Source organism: Lepisosteus platostomus, chromosome 9 (assembly GCF_059453375.1).
Source record: "Lepisosteus platostomus isolate fLepPlt1 chromosome 9, fLepPlt1.hap1, whole genome shotgun sequence".
Classification (NCBI taxonomy): Eukaryota; Metazoa; Chordata; class Actinopteri; order Semionotiformes; family Lepisosteidae; genus Lepisosteus; species Lepisosteus platostomus.
This window is the reverse complement of record NC_142619.1, coordinates 45,061,416-45,079,952: the sequence shown is the minus strand read 5'-3', so window position 1 is coordinate 45,079,952 and position 18,537 is coordinate 45,061,416. Positions and strand designations below refer to the sequence as shown.

Here is an 18,537-nt window from a genome sequence, read left to right as displayed (position 1 = left end):
ATTTTCTCAAGGCTTCAAACTTTTTTTCTAACCACTCCTGAGAAGAGTTCAGCACTTTAACCACATGTAAGTACTGCTCACCCTTTGTATGTCCCCAGAGAGTCTGATTCATAGACCATTTAACCGAAAAACAAAATACAACACGAAATAAAGAATAATTTTATTGATATGCACAGATGTGCAGAACATAAGTTTCTGATTTGCTTTATTCTCCCATAATGTATCAACATTTGCTTTTCAAACGCTACTCCTAGTTTACATTTTGCATATCAATATACAGGTTTAAGGCTTCAGTAAAATCTCTTACCTTTCATTTGCATAACATTCTCATTAGCGCTCTGTCATTTTTCAACACCTTTTTGTTTCCAAGGCTTCATTTTCAGATGGGCTTGCCTGCCACAACAGGGCAGGACTGAGTACAAACAGTTGGCTTCCTGTACCCTACACATTTCCTGTCTTATAGATATTACGACGTCACTCGGGAATCACTCTCTTCTTCTTTGAGAGGTCAGTTAGGGCCCTAATAGTTCGAGCACAGGAAGACGGCTTAGGAGGGGAAACCAACTGTTTATTCACACACTGACTCTGTTGTTCACAGGCATGTGAAGATGACTATAAGGTTTTAAAGACCTGTTAGAGGCAGCAGTTGAGACTAAATTTTGTTTTTTTCCTACAGAGAGTGCATAAGGCGGTGTGAAACCTTCTTCACAAAATGCTGCTGAAAAAGACTTGAGCTTTCATTCATCTATGGAGCCACATCTGAGTGATGTTCAGAATGCCTGTGTCCACATTGCACTTCCACATTATTGCCTTTACACAAAAGAATTGTACAAAGCAAGATTAAAAGCCATTAAAAGTTCTCAAGCTCAAAAAAGGGACATACATTATTGTATCATGAATGCCTAATTACATAAGCCCTTCCTTAGGAAAATCATAACCTTGGAGGCCTTGTGGATAGTTACAGAAGTGTGAGAAAGTGTGAGAACAGTGCAGGTCCTTGAGCAGCTGTTGACTTTAACCTCCAGGTATGTATTAGCTTCTAATAAACCGTAAAGATAAGGGTGAAGAGTAGAGAGGTGCAATAAATGTCCTACTTTTTCAATGTTTACATTTGTAGAATTCAAAACACATCCTTGAGAAGGAGATGAAAAAACCCAAAGCCCAGGCTTAGTTAGACAGTCCATGGATAGCCTATATAAAAAAGAAAAAGAATTAGGTACAGAAACAAGGAATCTGCTGAATTGTCAGAGTTTTCTGTGTGAAGTGCTTGATGTGCCACACGTCAGGCAGGTCAGTACTGTTGCAGAACCAAACTGCCTACAGTGTGTGTGGCATTCTTGCAAGTGAGGAATAAATCAAATAAAACCAATAATAATTGGCACATACCATAAATGTCTCTTCTGCTACAAACACATTTATTCGCTTAATTAATCTAATGATAATGTCTATTCTAATGCTACTTTATACCCCAGCTGCAAAAGTTCAAATCCATCTACAAAATGATACAGTATATTAGCTTTGTCTGTTTTCCTTAAGTGATATTACATGTATATATATATATGATATTTGTACAATTTGGGGGTTAACAGACTACTAGAGTGATGTTACATTCTCAGCTTTGGGAACCCTGTTCTGGGTCCTGGACTGTACACATCTGCAGATTCTGTGCCTGACATTGGAGAAGGTCACTGCTCTACATTGAGAGAGTGGAATCTTTCTAACCACAGTGACATGAGCAGAAGTAAGATATATGATTCACACAATATCACTGGTTTATTAAAACATGGAACAAATGTAAAGCTTTGATATGTGTTTTCAGAATAACTTATTCCATAAAGTCAAAACCTGTCAAACAGTGGCCCACTAGCCTTCTGAAGTTTCATACACACTATTTGAATTGAACAAATTATCCAATTAATGGGTCAGAACAACATCATTTCCAGACTGTAGAAATGTTTGGATTCTGTCTGGTAGCAAAAGTTAGAAATGTTTAATTTTAATAAGTGAATGAAGGTAAGCATCTACTAAATGGTGCACTGAACATATTTCTAATATTTGAAGATTACCCTTGATGTATTACATCTCTTTTGTTTTATAAAGCATATTTTCAGTGCATACTAGGATAAAAGTCAATGTTTCTGATAAATACTTTTAATTTAAGTGATAGAAAAGAGTACACAAGGCAATGATTTGTCTGACTGACCCTTCTTTGATTGTCATAGGTTTCTTCTGTTTCATCATCGGTGAAGGTCAGAGGCTCTTCGGAATCCTGCATCAAAGAGATCTATAGAAAAAAGTGGAATATATGTAATTATATATTTTTTCAGTTATACTGTATATACACTTTCATATATAAAAGTAGTCCTGTAACATACAGTGTGTCCTCAATGCCATTTATTTTCTACGTACAACATATTCTTACCTTTTCAAAGATTGGATCTTGAATGGCGCCATTTATAGTTTGCATCTTAATAAAGAGGACTGCGTCATGCACAGATATAAACATAATGTCTTTTTTCACTGCGTCATCAAAAAAGCCACAGAATTCCATTTTTTGAGCAATTTCATCTAACAAAAGAAGATATTTTGCATTATTCACAAATATGATGCAAACAGCATTGTAATACCAGATATCTATGATTTTCAAATTAAAATAATGATATAGTATTAAACAAATGACAGATGTACCATTGAATGTATTCTGCAGCAGTCTGCAAACTCTGCTTTTCAGAGTCAAGTATTTGAAATGATTTTGCAGTTTTTGTTTACTAGACTAATATAATACAAGTGAAAAATCCCTCCGGTAGATTAACATTTATTTAAACATTCACTATAAATTACAATATTTATATCATACCATCATATCCAGCGATATAGACATTCACACCTATTTTCTGGAATTCTTTAATGACCTGTTAGGACATGAAAAATAATTAGGAATCTTTATCATGAACGGTTTTATACAGGTAGCCATTTAAACTCTTAATCATATCATTGCTTTGGGGGTTTAGCACAATGTTTTGATGATTGGCAAAACACTGTGCTAAACCCCCAAAGCAATTATATGTGCAATACTTTGAAATGAGAGGCTATCTGCCAAACAGCTATCAGAAAACTCTAACGTCTCTACTGTGAAAGCAGTAGCATTACTATGAATTAATAGGATTTGTCTGTTAGGAAAGGTCTTTGGATCTGAAAACGTGCAGAACGGATTTACGTACCAACTTTAAGGACTTCACAGATACGACGTCAAGAAAGGATGCCGCAGAAAAGTCCAGGATGAGGCTGTGGAAGCTGACTTTAGGCACTGCCACCTTCACTGGCAGGTCAGAATCCCAGTCCACTCGTATCTCCACCTCTGTGGTGGGAATACCGCTCTCCTCCATCTCCTCCAGCTCCTTCTCCATCTCAAAGCCCTCGTTATCAATCCCCATGGTAGACACCACACCTTTCTAGTCAGAGAGAGCAGGACATCCACTTAAATCACAAGCCACAAAAACAAGGCTTGTTGACAAAGAGTGCAAGGGCTGTCATAGTTCTGTACAGAAGACAAAATCATCTTCAAAACTAGAGCTATTTACTAGTTGATTCTTGTTTCGAATTTTGTGGTGAGTTTTGCTACAAAAATAGTGTACGGTATTTAAAACTACACTAAAAAGAAATATACAGTACTTAGAATCACGGATGTTCTTTTTAGGTTTAACCATGTTGTCGCAAATTTTCCAAAAGCCTCCGTGAGATTCAATGAAAATGTTAAGCAAACATTCCCCCTAGTGGATAGAAATGTTATTGAAGTTAAAACTGCAGGTACTCGGAACATTCTGAACACAAACCTTTCCCTACAGATTCCTCCTATTGTGGGTCATGGAGGAGCTGGAGCCTATCTCGACAAACAACAGGCGCAAGGCAGGGTACCCCCTGGATAGGACACCAGTCCATCGCAGGGCAGACAGACAAACACACTCATACCTAGGGCCAATTTTCCAAGAAATCAATTAACCTACCAGTATGTTTTTGGATTATGGGAGGAAACCCATGCAAATACAAGGAGAAGAAGTAAACACCATGCAGATAGCACCTCAGGTCCAGAACTGAACCTAAGGCCCCACCTTCCAGAAAAATCCTTCCAGAACTTGTGCTGAAAAACTCTGTTTTAGTAAAAACAGACTTGGCTCTTACACAAAATACTGTAGCTCAAGTCAGACAGGAGGCAACATGTTGACTTGGTAGAATCAGAATTGTTAAAGAACTGCATATAATATTTACCTCCCTAAAACATTAGGAAATGAAAATACATATACCACAAAGTAAAGAATTACAGAACATTCAAATAAAACATGTAAGCCAATACTTTTCTTTATTATTTGTTATGATGTTCTTAGCATCAGAAACATACACACACAAATCTTACCTTTGTAGCTCTTAACCTTCCTTTCTTAATGAGATTCTGGATCATCCTCAGTGCCTTTGTCCTCTTCTTCAACACTCGGGCAGCATCAACACCGACCTGAATCACAAATTTAGTTTAAAATGTTGTGGATTTCACACAAATTTGACATTTCTCAAGATTAGTGCTTCGGATGAAATCAACTTACTACTGCCTTCAAGCGGTCTTTAAAGTAGTCAATGTTAGCGAAGAAAATTGGTGAATTGCATTTGAAGATTTTGATTCCAGGTATTTCTGCAACCTGGAAAAAAACAACAAACAACATAATATGTACAGTACAGTATTTGATTAGGCACTGGAACATCAACAGAAATCGTGTTAATTAGGTTTTGAAAAACTCTATCTAATTGAACCTTTTTAATGAATTTTTGTGACACAGAAAGACTAATCCACACAGAATAGGAACCTAGAAAGTCTGTTTTAAAGGGAGTTCTTTTCTTTGAAAAGAAAAGAATTTATAACAAATATATATGCATATTCAATGTTATATACACAAGTTAGTGGAAGTGAAGGGTGTTTTCTGTCAGTGAAAAGGAATGTGTGTCTTACGTGCTTGTAGTCTTTGATATTCTTGTAGATATCTGTCCCTGGAAAGTTCCCCAGAGCAGAACAGGTGGGGCTGAGACCGAAGAGAAGAGGTCATTAGTGGCTGAGAAATACTTGAACACTCATAAACAGGGGAATGAAGTGAACATTACCTAATGTTATTGCTTTACTGAACATTGCTGAACATTATTACTTGAGAATGATAAAATAACAATACCAAACCAATCATACTGGATGCTTTCCATTAGGAGACACTCCCCTTTTATAGTCCTGAGCAATCCACGAGCCCTGAAATATCAGTGTGACTGTATATTTCCATGCCACCACCAGGTTTTTTATGTATGTGCAGAGAGCCTATAACATCAACCAGCACAGGTCTAAATGATATTTGACTCCTCCCCAAATCCATTGTCAAAAAGACTCAGCTCTGTAAGTATTTCAGGGTTATGTATTCGAAAGTAATAAGAACAGCAACAAACAGCTTTATATAGCACTTTAATCAGAAAGGATCCCACTTTAAATATAAGGAGAGGACCCACATCATCCACGACTGAGCTGTAGCCCTTACCTGAATGATGCCTGGCAGCTAGTTTGCACAAGCAACAATCCTGCACAAATATCAGGTGAATGGCTTCACCAGTTGAGTTGAGAGTTAACTTTGGGGAGTCCAGAGGGGAGGCTCAAAGAGGAATTTAACCATGACACCACGGTTAACACCAATACTCTTACAAACACTGCTACGGTATCTTTAATGTCCAAGTAGTCAGGACATGTTACTTACAACTGAGTTCTGTACACCACCGTGACCAACTCAAACACAAGACCTGCCAGCAGCCCAAGGTCAAGTCCCAGGATTATGCATCCAATGCAGGTGAAAACCCAGATTATCTGAAAAAATATACATTTAAGAGGTTCACGATGTCTTCTCAGAATAATAAAATTAAAAGCATTTGAGAAGAATATTTTAATATATTGTAACGCAACGGGGGCTCAGGCGGGCGCCCTTGCCGCATTAGGTCGGCCCCTGCACCGTCCGGGGCTCGAACCCGGGACTTCCGCGTCTCTCTGCAGCGACCTAGCCCCGTGAGCCAAAGAGAGATCTCTCCACAGCCCAGTAGCTGTGGTCCTGCTATCACAGGGAAGGGCGGTGACGTCACCCGCTCTGGTACGCCGGCTCTTACACAGCGCCCTGTCGGCCGTAAGCGTTACACTCTCCCCCGCTTAAATCGCCGTCCCCGGCGAAGGGCTATCCCGCCCCGCTTCTGACACCAATGTAACGCAACGGGGGCTCAGGCGGGCGCCCTTGCCGCATCTGGTCGGCCCCTGCACCCTCGGGGGCTCGAACCCGGGACTTCCGCGTCTCTCTGCAGCGACCTAGCCCCGTGAGCCAAAGAGAGATCTCTCCACAGCCCAGTAGCTGTGGTCCTGCTATCACAGGGAAGGGCGGTGACGTCACCCGCTCTGGTACGCCGGCTCTTACACAGCGCCCTGTCGGCCGTAAGCGTTACACTCTCCCCCGCTTAAATCGCCGTCCCCGGCGAAGGGCTATCCCACCCCGCTTCTGACACCAATGTAACGCAACGGGGGCTCAGGCGGGCGCCCTTGCCGCATCGGGTTCGAGCCTCCAGTCGGGATGGGGCCGACCAGATGCGGCAAGGGCGCCCGCCTGAGCCCCCGTTGCGTTACATTGGTGTCAGAAGCGGGGTGGGATAGCCCTTCGCCGGGGACGGCGATTTAAGCGGGGGAGAGTGTAACGCTTACGGCCGACAGGGCGCTGTGTAAGAGCCGGCGTACCAGAGCGGGTGACGTCACCGCCCTTCCCTGTGATAGCAGGACCACAGCTACTGGGCTGTGGAGAGATCTCTCTTTGGCTCACGGGGCTAGGTCGCTGCAGAGAGACGCGGAAGTCCCGGGTTCGAGCCCCCGAGGGTGCAGGGGCCGACCAGATGCGGCAAGGGCGCCCGCCTGAGCCCCCGTTGCGTTACAATATTTTACACACCATTTTGAAGTTTAATCTCTAAATGCACAGGATTGTAGATTCCAATAAACAGCTGCAGCTCAGGTACTTACTACTGAACAGGACTGCACTATCCACAATCCTCCTGCATTACCGAATTGTCTTTTCCCTTAAGGAGAATTAGTCAGAGGTGGTTGAGGTTATTGTAGCTGTGAGCTAAAGAAAATACTCAGTTCAGAGCTGTTTAGCTCAGGCATACCCTACTGGTTGAGAGGAAATGAATCTGAGCGAATTATCCTTTTTTAGTTCCTGGTCAACTAAGGCTAAATAGGTTGCAGCTTGCAACTAACAAATAATCAATTATGCTTTCCTAGACTAGAAAAGCATAATTAGTGTAGACTAGTGTTCTGTGTTCAGCCGGCAAAATCCTATCACCACCTCCTCGCAGTGCTGGCTGGATACAACGATTCGTTGGAACTAATGGTGAAGGTCTCTGATGGCAGGCGGAGCGACGTGCCGGTTGGAGTATTCTTGGTCGCATTTAATGGCAATGTCAGCTCAAAGATTTGGTTCAAACAATCAAAGGGAGACGGCCGTCCCGACATGCGGACCCTGCTGATGCGGGATTAATGCTAGGATGAAGAAGAGTGTTCTGTGTTCCCCACATGATATTCACACAGATAATCCCTGACACAGACAGCTAGAATTCCCTCTTGGAGACTCTTAATATAATGGGCAGAAGTTAACGATTCAGTAAAAGGACCCCTAAATATAGTGGTATATTGGCCTAAATCACAATGCACATCAACAAAGGCAATAAAACTAGGCTACCTGGTCCATTATTAGAACTGCTGCTCTTTCCTATGTGTCAGTTCTAAATTCTGAAGAGGCAAAGAACTCTTCGAATTACTTCTCCATGAGAATAGTGAACTTCAATTACTTTGGATTGAACCCATGTTAGCCTGACATATTTTCCCCAGCAGAAAGGATAATACGGTTGTTGAAATCTTACAGAGTCTATTTTGTTCTGCCTCCACAGACGAGGAACATCCAAAACTTGCATGAACATTCCTTTCAGGTTAGCAATGATGATGGCAGCCAAGACAGACTGCAAAAGAGAATTAGGTCTGAAGGTTATAACAAAAATAAAACATTTCAACCTACTGAAGTAAATTTCTATTACATGGTTTAAGAGGTTAACCTGATGTGAATAGAAGCAATTACACCTACCTTTTGAAGAGGTTCCAGCAGGCTGCCCAGTGCAAATATAACGACCAATACTAGTGCAGCTGAGATTATGCCAGCAATCTGATGGAAAAAGCAAAGCTCAATTTAATCTAAAATCTGATGGGAAAAATGGCAGCCTTTTCAATGGTGATTTTTTAATCTTGTACTTTTACAGATATCAAGGCATTGCACACTTCTTTCTGAAAAAAATGTTCTTCGTTCTCTGGTTCCTGCTACATTGCAAGAAATATTCCGGAATTAGAGAATAATTGTTCTCCAAAATAAGAAATCAAAATCTGGAATGTTTACACCTGCGAGAATCAGAGCTGCATCTTATCCAACTAGGGGAAGGGGCAGAAAACTTAATAGTGCTGGCAGCCTGGTATATGATCTCCTGGCACAGCCTGAGTGAGCTCTCTTAAATAATATGTTGTTCTTATTGTAGTTGTTTTTAACTGTTTACTAATTGTTATCACTTTGGTAACTCTGTAATTTATTAGTCATTCCAATACATTGATATGGTAGGTTATTTGGCTTCAGGGAAAATTGCTCCTGGTGTGACTGTGTGTTTGTGTCTGTGTGTGCCCTGTGAGGACTGCTGTCCCATCCAGGATCTATCCTGCCTTGCCCCCTTTGCTTGCCCAGAGAGACTATGGCACCCCTTGGACCCTGTACTTGATAAGGGGGTAGAAAATTGATGGATGGATTTGTATTCTACCCTGAGTTGAAACTAAGTGCTTGCCATACCTGTGTCTTTCCACCAGTGCTCTCCTGAACAGCTGTGCGTGACAGTGAAGTGGTGGCAATGAACCCAGAGAAAGCTCCCGTGAAAATATTGCAGATTCCAAATGAAATGAGCTCCTGGGAAATAAGATGTTGTTTGTCTTCATGTGCCCAAAGAATAACATTGGCTAGGACTGAGCTTCAATTAGATTAGGGGATGCAATATACATTTAAAATGCACCCAAGTAAAGGGGCTCTATAAACATACAGCTCCAGGAATGATCTACTCACTTCTTCCACAAATCAAGTGATCAAAATTTGTAGTGTCAAATGATGGGATTACTTTAGAATTCCATGTTTCTGATTCCATAGTGACTGTATTTTAATAGTTTTAATCCCTCTTTACATCCTTTAGAAATACTATTTATAAAAATAAACACTATTTATACATGACTATATTTCCTCCACCCTCTATGTTAAAGTAAATCTAAACAAAGAAACCCAGCACTTCAGCATCTTGGTCAATCTGCACATTCCTTTTGTTCTGCTTTTATTTTTATTATATCATAATATGGGAGTTTAGTGAGTTAAAAAAAGAGTTAGAACCAAGGCTGGCTGACAGGGAGAATTGCACATAAAACTGTAACAATATATAACAATTGTTTTAAGTATTACCCAGAGTACATTAAATGTAGTAAATGCCCTCATCGATACATGTATGTATATAACATGGTACATACACACTGCTTTCTCAGGGTTTGTTTCTCTATGAAGGATTACACTAATTGAACAATCTGCATTATGACCACATAAATAATACATTCTAAAAGGATTTAGTGGGAGAATCTGATTGAGAGGGCACAATCACGGTACTAACCTGATTTCCATCTATGACGTAGTCATGCTTTGTAGCGTACACTTTACCTACAGAAACAGCCACAGCATACGCAACCACAGCCGTGGAGAAACTGGAGCTCGCAATGCTCGAGAACAACGTCACATCAGGGTTCTGAGGGGGCAGAAATCTAATACATACATGCAACTGTTAGAATAATTCAAATTTATCTATGTTGCTTTTGATAATAATAATAATAATTGCTTACACTTATATAGCGCTTTTCTGGACACTCCACTCAAAGCACTTTACAGGTAATGGGAACTCCCCTCCACCACCACCAATGTGCAGCATCCACCTGGATGATGCGACAGCAGCCATAGTGTGCCAGAACGCTCGCCACACATCAGCTATCAGTGGGGAGGAGAGCAGAGTAATGAAGCCAATTCATAGATGGGGATTATTAGGAAGCCATGATTGGTAAGGGCCAATGGGGAATTTGGCCAGGACGCCGAGGTTACACCCCTACTCTTTTCGAGAAACGCCCTGGGATTTTTAATGACCACAGAGAGTCAGGACCTCAGTTTTACATCTCATCCAAAGGACGGTGCCTGTTTACAGTATAGTTTCCCCGTCACTATACTGGGGCATTAGTACCCACATGGACCACAGGGTGAGCACCCCCTGCTGGCCCCACTAACACCTCTTCCAGCAGCAACCTTAGTTTTCCCCAGGAGGTCTCCCATCCAGGTACTGACCAGGCTCACACCTGCTTAGCTTCAATGGGTTGCCAGTTGTGAGTTGCAGGGTGATATGGCTGCTGGCTAAAGAAGCAAGATTGCTACTGTACCTCCTATATTAAACTTTAGCCAAAAAGAACAACATAACTCTGTGCAGACTGCTCCTATGACAAAAGCTAAATTCTGCGTACCCTCTAGGGATGTTCTGTACAATGTTGGCATTATACTTTGACTTCAGGTCTACTCCATACGAAATGCCTGTTGCTATGATAGTCTGTAAAAGAAAACAACAACAGACAGCAGTTATCTTGTCACTAGCATTGGGAAGGTGATTTGGTAGGACAAATGGCAACATTGTGAACTGTAGGAAAGAGAGAATAGAGCACTATTTTAATCATCAGGTAAACACCCATTAAAATTGTGAAATGTAAATATAACGAACGTTTTTCTCATAAATGTCAAAACCATTATCTTCATTATCTTCATTATCGACAGTAAAGCAATGTGTTAGCATTCTCATTCTGATGAACTGTGCAATTCCTGTAGGTTTTTACACATATACTAAATATTAAACTGAACAATGTCTTACAAGTTTTCTAAAGATGCTACAAATAATACATTCTATTTAAGAGTAACAAATCTGTAGAAATGTTCAGGCCATCTACAGGTTATTTTCATAAGGGTTTGCCTCACTTGTCTATTGACCTGTGTTTGCACTGTTGTTTTCATTTATCAAACTTTATACAGGAGGATATTTTGTGTTTGTACACAGAATATGATTTAAAATACTATAACACGTTGCAGGAGAGTGCTTTGTTAATAGTTTTCTTCAGGAAAACCACAGAATTGTAACATTCAAAACAAACACAATTACAGTAGCTCATTTAGATTGTGCAAATTTAAAATCCTAATAAAAACTTATTATATTGTCCAAGATGGGAAGTTTGCTTTGTAGGCAGATTAATGACATAACACAGTACACTATCATTTAATATAACATGAATCCATTAACATACATTATACATAAGAAAGAAAAAAATATATTTTGTGAGAATAAAAGATGACGTAGTTCTACTGCACTTGAATCTACAGTATGTAGTCTAAATTGACACCCAGATGGAAAGAGGTCTGACTCACTTTGCAAGGAGTGGTCAATAATTTTGCTGGCTACCTTCACCATCCTGTCTGTTTTTATTGCATGTGTTTAGGTTTTCAAACCAGGCTACCACAGTGAATGTTTGAGCAGATTCAATGAAGGTTCTATAGAATAAGGTCTTGAAATGTTGCTTTTTAAGCCAAAGACACACAATGTTGAACGCTTGATTCAAACTATGATGTTTTGTTGCCGATCTGTAGATCTGTTGTGTAGCTGTAAGTATAGAAATGAAGAAGCACTAGTAATAAAGAACATAACCTTTACTGAACAATGTGGCTATTACATTCCTTTTTACTATTATTCTACTTCTTCTGTGAAAAATGTATGTTTGGATGTTTCCAATAACTGAAATAACGAGTAACAAGAAAGTACTGTACTCACCACTATCACTTCAATGGGAATAGGTACTGGGATCTTATGCTGGTATTTAGTATTGATTTCCTTGACCACCATTACAATAAGAATTGTCAACAACCCAGCAGTCAGGTCTGCAATGTTGGTTTGCTGAATGTTTTTAAAAATGTCAATGATTGGCTAAAGAAGAAGAAAAAAAAACAGTGATCTTTTTAATACTTTGCCAAAGTTGGTTTAGTTTAAGACTAATGTTTGTTCATCCATCCATTTTTCTATGGATTGGTACAGTGTGATGGGGAACCAGAGCAATGGGTGTAAGGCATGGTACACCCTGTACAGGATGCCAGTCCATTGCAGGGCACTTACTGACACACTCACACTTTTCCAAACCAGTTAACTACCAGTACATCTTTAGACTGTGGCCGGATAGTGGACCAACCAGAGGAAACCCATGCAAACACAGGGAGAACATATACTGTATACTCAAAACAGGTAGCACCCCAGGTCCACTGTGCCACCGTGTCGTCTCTGACTTTAGTTTGAAATGTACTTAATTTATGCAGAGTTAAGAAAGTGTTTTCAGGTGTTTTAAAATATAGCTTAGAAAAGATGCTGTTTTTCAAATGATTATTCCATTTAAATCAAGAGTCACATCTAAAGGACAGCAACAGGGCAACATAAGAATGCGAGAATACTCTGAACTGTGGAACTGACAGAAATTGTATTTTTCTGTGAAACTCTGAAATTCCCAAGATATTTGTAGGAAAAAATACTCACGTATATAATAGATAAAACTCCGTTGTAATTTCCTGTTGGTACAGCGAGGATTATTTTCACTTGAGAGACCAACACTTGGAATGCAGCTGCAGTGGTAAATCCTCCAACCAAAGGATCAGAGAGATACCGGACTATAAAGCCAATCTGCAACACTCCCATACCCAGCTGTAAAACAAAATGATCACTACAGAGTTTAAACTGTACAGCATGGACGAATGACAGTAGCATGACTGACAAAGCTCACAATGTTAAACTTCGCCTCAAAACGTGTTGCTTGAGAAGATTTAAAAGTGCCATTATTCTGTCATGCCAGGAAGTTGTAAGGGCTGCACTCTGCTCTACTATACCGTATGCATAATACTACCAAATTCCTAAATTCCTGGTGGTGATACTTGTTTTAAATATAAACTAATATGTGTGGGGTCTGGGTCTTTACAATCTGACTGACAAATTCAACTTTACTGCTGAAACAGATCACATTGTTCCTAATATCTGTAGAAACAGTAATTAATAGATGAGTATTTTCTTCATTGGTTTTACCTGGAAAAATCCAATGAGATAGGTCATTGCTATAGCCACAAGTACTCTTTGTGCGTCCTGGGCATTTGTATCAATTATAACTGTTCCATTGCCACTTGTCCCATTAATGGTCTTTATGAAGTTGGAGTCAGGAGTCATGGATTGAACCACTGATCCTATCATCAGAGAGGTCACTGCAAAGGGGCCTGTTGAGAAGTAAATAGAGGTGCAGACCATAGTAAAAATGAAACACTCCCACACACAGTATCATGTGTGAAACAAAGTATCATGTGGCCCAGCTACATTTCATTCTTGTCTTCCTAATTTCGAAGCATGTGCTAAGCTATACAGAATATGGGAAATTGTCACAATATTGCTGATAAATATTGTAATAAAAAGTTCTTCTATAAGTTTATTTAAAAAAAAACTGAACATGGTTGGAATTTCTATGCAACATTTTAATGAAGTGGCATGTCAAAACACATTACACGTTCAAGCTTACCTATAGAAATGTGTCTTGAGGTCCCCAGAATGAAATAGGGTAAAATGGGGAAGAAGGCTGCATACAGACCATATTTGGGAGGGACTGCAACCAGCAGTGCATATGCCAGTCCTGCATGACAAAACAGGAAGGTAAAAACCTCATTAGGTCTAAGTCCTGTCATACATTAGAGGTTTGCATACCCCAAAAATCTTTTTTCTTTTCAGTCACACACCTCAAGAGGCACATCCTGAGTTGTGATGTAGAAAGTAAAGGGGCTTTTAGGACTAATGATTCCAGGGAAACAGAGCCAGAGAACTACGGAAGAAGACCCCCACTGCCTAGTTTTGAATAAAGCTCTCTGAGTCTGTAAACGGTCCAAGTGGAGGTCTGTGATGGCAGCCCATCTGACTGAGACTGACAGAGAAGCATGTAATGCTTTGCAAATCATCAAGAAAAGCTGAAAAGCCACATGACAAGAGACAGAAAACAAATAATGCTGACAGATATAATTTTCAATTTAGTGTATTGTACATGTAATTATAAACTATTAAGAAGGTTTAATGTAGGACACAATAAAAGCATGAAACAATATTATTTATGACATCTTGTTGAGATGACTTCTAATTTTGATTATATTGATTAAATAAATAATAATTAATTATAATAATTGCTTACACTTATATAGTGCTTTTCTGGACACTCCACTCAAAGCGCTTTACAGGTAATGGGGACTCCCCTCCACCACCACCAGCATGATGCGACGGCAGCCATAGTGCACCAGAATGCTTACCACACATCAGCTATCAGTGGGGAGGAGAGCAGAGTAATGAAGCCAATTCATAGATGGGGATTATTAGGATGCCATGATTGGTAAAGGCGAATGGGAAATTTGGCCAGGATGCCGGGGTTACACCCCTACTCTTTTCGAGTAATGCCCTGGGATTTTTAATGACCAATGAGAGTCAGGACCTCAGTTTTACGTCTCATCCGAAGGACAGCTCCTTTTTACAGTATAGTGTCCCCGTCACTATACTGGGGCATTAGGACCCACATGGACCACAGGGTGTTGGCCTCACTAACACCTCTTCCAGTAGCAACCTTAGTTTTTCCCAGGAGGTCCCTCATCCAGGTACTGACCAGGCTCACACCTGCTTAGCTTCAGTGAGTTACCAGTTGTGAGTTGCAGAGTAATATGGCTGCTGGCATTTTCCAAAGAGTCTTAATATGTTGTTGAAATTGCAATCCTGTATCCATCAAAAGCCCACAATTTCTGACAAATTCTAATTTCAGCAAAGAATTGAAAACAGAGAATTGGAGGCAACTTCTTTACACAAAGGGTTGAGAGGAGTCTGAGACTCGAGCCAGTGGGAGTCACAACCGATACCACGATTTCTTTCAAGAGACAGCAGGGTGAGATCCTCAGATCACTTTGCTACTCTGCAAGGTGATTCAAAAGCCTCCTCCAGCACCATCTTGAAAGAAACTGGGGTATCAGCTTCCGTGTCATGGCTGGATGCCTTTTTCCAGACTCCTGTAACATTCAGAACATCCAGAAACACACCACATTACTCTGTATATACTGAAGCACTTCCACTTAAAAGGTGAGATAACATGAGAATGTGGCAGACCCTCGAACTCCATGTGCAGTTCTGAATTCAGAAGACTCTCTTGTTAGTTGTGTGCCTCAATGTGTCAAAACTCAAAAAGAAATAAAAGAAGGATAAATTGACAGAGCTTAATCTCCCTTGTATGAACATGAAAGTTCAGGCCCTCCGTTTTACATCATCAGCTGCTCCTTGAGAACTGCGTTTGCAAACCTTTATCATTTACCTGGTTAACAGTCATGTGTTGTTTATTTAAAGAATTCTGGCCTTCTGAACAATCTTGAAAGTCTGCCCATTGTTCCATATCAGTTTAATTAATTCTCCAAAAACAATCAATGGTAGCACTATTAAAAATATCTTAAATCTTTTTAGAATTCTTTATCAGCACTAATAGAATAATTCAAGATTTAGACACAATGTTTCAGGAATTAGAAGACATAGAAAGTCAAAGCCAAAGAGAATATCTGTGACTTGTCTTTTTCCAAGTCCAATTCTAGACATGTAGAGTATGTACAGTATATCTCTATAATATTTTCCAATTGAAACATCCTGCAATTAATTTACTAAAGCTAATAACCTGGATACTTCAATACATTCAGATGTGGCATACAGTGAATGATGGATTAAAATCAATAAGATATCTTGTGAATATACTATACAACAACACTGCCAGCAAACATGAAGCACACAATAAAGCAAAATGTGGCATGTATTTTTCTTTGATTTTACAAGACCTACATGTCCCTTTGACCTTCTTTGATTTTACAAGACCTACATGTCCCTTTGACCTTCTTTGATTTTACAAGACCTACATGTCCCTTTTCCCTTTGAACTACTGTTGCTTTAGTATCGGTGAGTGAATGAACTTATTCTTGCCCAAATCATAACTTTATACTGTACCTTCTCTTTGGAAAACTGCTGTGCGCATGTTACGATGATGCCCCACATGTCCCCGTTGGATGATACTTACCCAGTAAAGTACAAACAAGTCCAGTACTGACTCCTGAGATAATGTCACTGGGCAGCCACTCCTTTACTCTGTAGTTAGGCAACCAGTCCAGAATGGGGAACATACTCTTGACCACACGTAGGGCCCTTTTGCTTGAGCAGCTTCAAGATAAACAACAGGACGTGTTCAGTAGAAAAAAAACTCAACTTTATTGGGTGAATTCTGTGTAAAAAATCTCCTCCGTTCTTAGCTTTTTCATAGGCTTCATATCATATTGCATGGATTTAGTGTTGTCCCTGCTGAAAATATTAGGCTATTCCCCTAAATCTAGGCACAGGAACAATTCTCAAAGTTGACTGTGAGGGCCTGTAAAATGGAAGGACATGTGGTACAAAGATGATAAGTGATAAAAAAAGTGATAAGCCTTTGATAATTTGTTCAATCTGCTTCTGCCATGAGTTTTTGAAATAAATTAAAAAGAGAGCAGAAAACATATCAGAATATTAGGTAGAGTATAGCTCATTTTATCAAAGCATGACAGTTGTCTACACATCCAAAGCAGGAAAGAGATTTGGCAAAATAGTACTCTGAAAAAACACCTGTGAAGGTGCCTTTTCTCTCTTCTTTTACTCTCTGAAACTGTGAGAAGCACAAAGACAAATAAAAAGAATCCAGACTACAACTTACACCAATTAGAGTGTGTGAAAGGGTGTTGCAATCTCCCAACAAAGAAAGTACTTACGTGCATGACTTTTGAAGTTTGTTTCGGAAAGTCTTAGGCACTCTGGCTTTAGATTCATTGTCTTCTTCAAAAGTAGGTTTAGAGTAAATTGGCCTTGCGACAAAGTAATTATGTTCAGGAGAACGATCCATTATCTCTTTTCTAAGGAAACAACAGATAAAATTAAACATACATGTTTAGTACACATTTTACTGATTTATATTACACAGAAATTTCAAAATAAAGTATGATTTTATTATTATTTGGTTCGAATAAGAAAACCTTGATGTACTATCAGTGCACGTTGGTAGTGTTTAAATTTTTGACACTGCAATTTTCAATGAAGTAAAATATATAAACTATAGAAGTGATATTAAAACTTGGTTTAGCCTCATACAATGTATCCGAAATGATTTAAACATTTCATTTAAAGTAAAAACAAGGACAAATATAATTAAAAATTTACAACATTTCCAATTTTACCAATGTACAATTTACAACATTTTTATTTTTAAAAATGCTATATGCAGTTAAATAATAATGATGTACTATTAAATGTGATCATTATTATTTTATAATCTGAAAAACTATTGCTTGAGTATTTGACAAATATCTGCAAAATCATTAGAATAATGTAGCTTGTGTTATAATATTAATTTGCTTACTGTTCTCAAATTCAGGTAATACTTGTAAGTAGATTGGTTAATTATTGCTTATAATTGTATTGCTTTTTTTGTTTTACCATACATTATAGTGAGTATATATTTTCAAAATCCTTTTTTTCTAATTTTAAACATATTTAATATACAGAAAGAGACGAAGGTCTTAGAAAATCTCTAAGTTTTTCTAAGCTACAGTTTCTCACTGACTATTATAAACTGTCCAACAGAGAAACAGGCTTAAAGAACTTATCACTATTTCAGATGAGCTTTTTGAAAACAGGATTGTGTTGTGTGATTTTCTCGTAGTCTGAAAACGAACAAAATGTAATCTACTTTTACCTGCAACTGAGAAAATAAGGAACTCTTGGTTATTTTCTTTTCTGCAGTTTATTAACAGAAAGTTATAGGTGGTATTTTAAACAGGATCAGTAGTAAAGGTGCTTAATAATGTCACTAAAGTTCTTTATTGCTTACCATGAAATGCACCTTGATCCTTTAATTTAAAAATGTAAATGCATGAAGAATCAATACACATTTTGACAGTGTGGTATTCTCTAATCCTACCATTGTCATATGATTAGTAAATACTATAATATATTCATTTAATTTTTTTAAAAAAGTCAATTTTAATTTAAAATATATTAAATTATACTGTATATTCCACAAAATAAGATGTCACTCATATCCCTCCTCATATTTTTCAAAATGTTTTTGTAACTTGTCTCACAAAATAACTATCAATAGCATTTTGATTAACCCAAAAAATGAATAATGAATTACCTTAGCTTATTGGTATCCCTCTTTTAGAAAGAAAAATCCAAACTGTTGAATTTTGC

General features: G+C 38.8%; 1 protein-coding gene across 2 annotated transcripts; it reads right to left on the bottom strand.

Moving 5' to 3' along the window:
* Positions 1–148: 148 nt before the first annotated feature.
* On the bottom strand, positions 149–18,537 carry LOC148655069 (pendrin-like). Of its 2 annotated transcripts, XM_088645201.1 has the most exons (22): positions 18,482–18,526; positions 17,953–18,008; positions 17,061–17,202; positions 16,340–16,479; positions 13,784–13,894; positions 13,303–13,487; positions 12,763–12,927; positions 12,013–12,165; positions 10,667–10,749; positions 9,778–9,925; positions 8,925–9,038; positions 8,181–8,258; positions 7,963–8,058; positions 5,775–5,881; positions 4,997–5,066; positions 4,596–4,688; positions 4,412–4,507; positions 3,222–3,452; positions 2,858–2,912; positions 2,423–2,568; positions 2,204–2,284; positions 149–1,191 (listed from the first exon to the last, which is right to left on the bottom strand). In XM_088645201.1, exons 3-22 carry the CDS (start codon positions 17,189–17,191, stop codon positions 1,168–1,170), a joined length of 2,307 nt encoding a protein of 768 aa, XP_088501327.1. In that variant the 5' UTR covers positions 17,192–17,202; positions 17,953–18,008; positions 18,482–18,526; the 3' UTR covers positions 149–1,167. The 2 variants fall into 2 exon arrangements, with proteins under 2 accessions (XP_088501327.1, XP_088501328.1); XM_088645202.1 differs by lacking the exon at positions 17,953–18,008 and having other exon boundaries at positions 17,061–17,201; positions 18,482–18,537.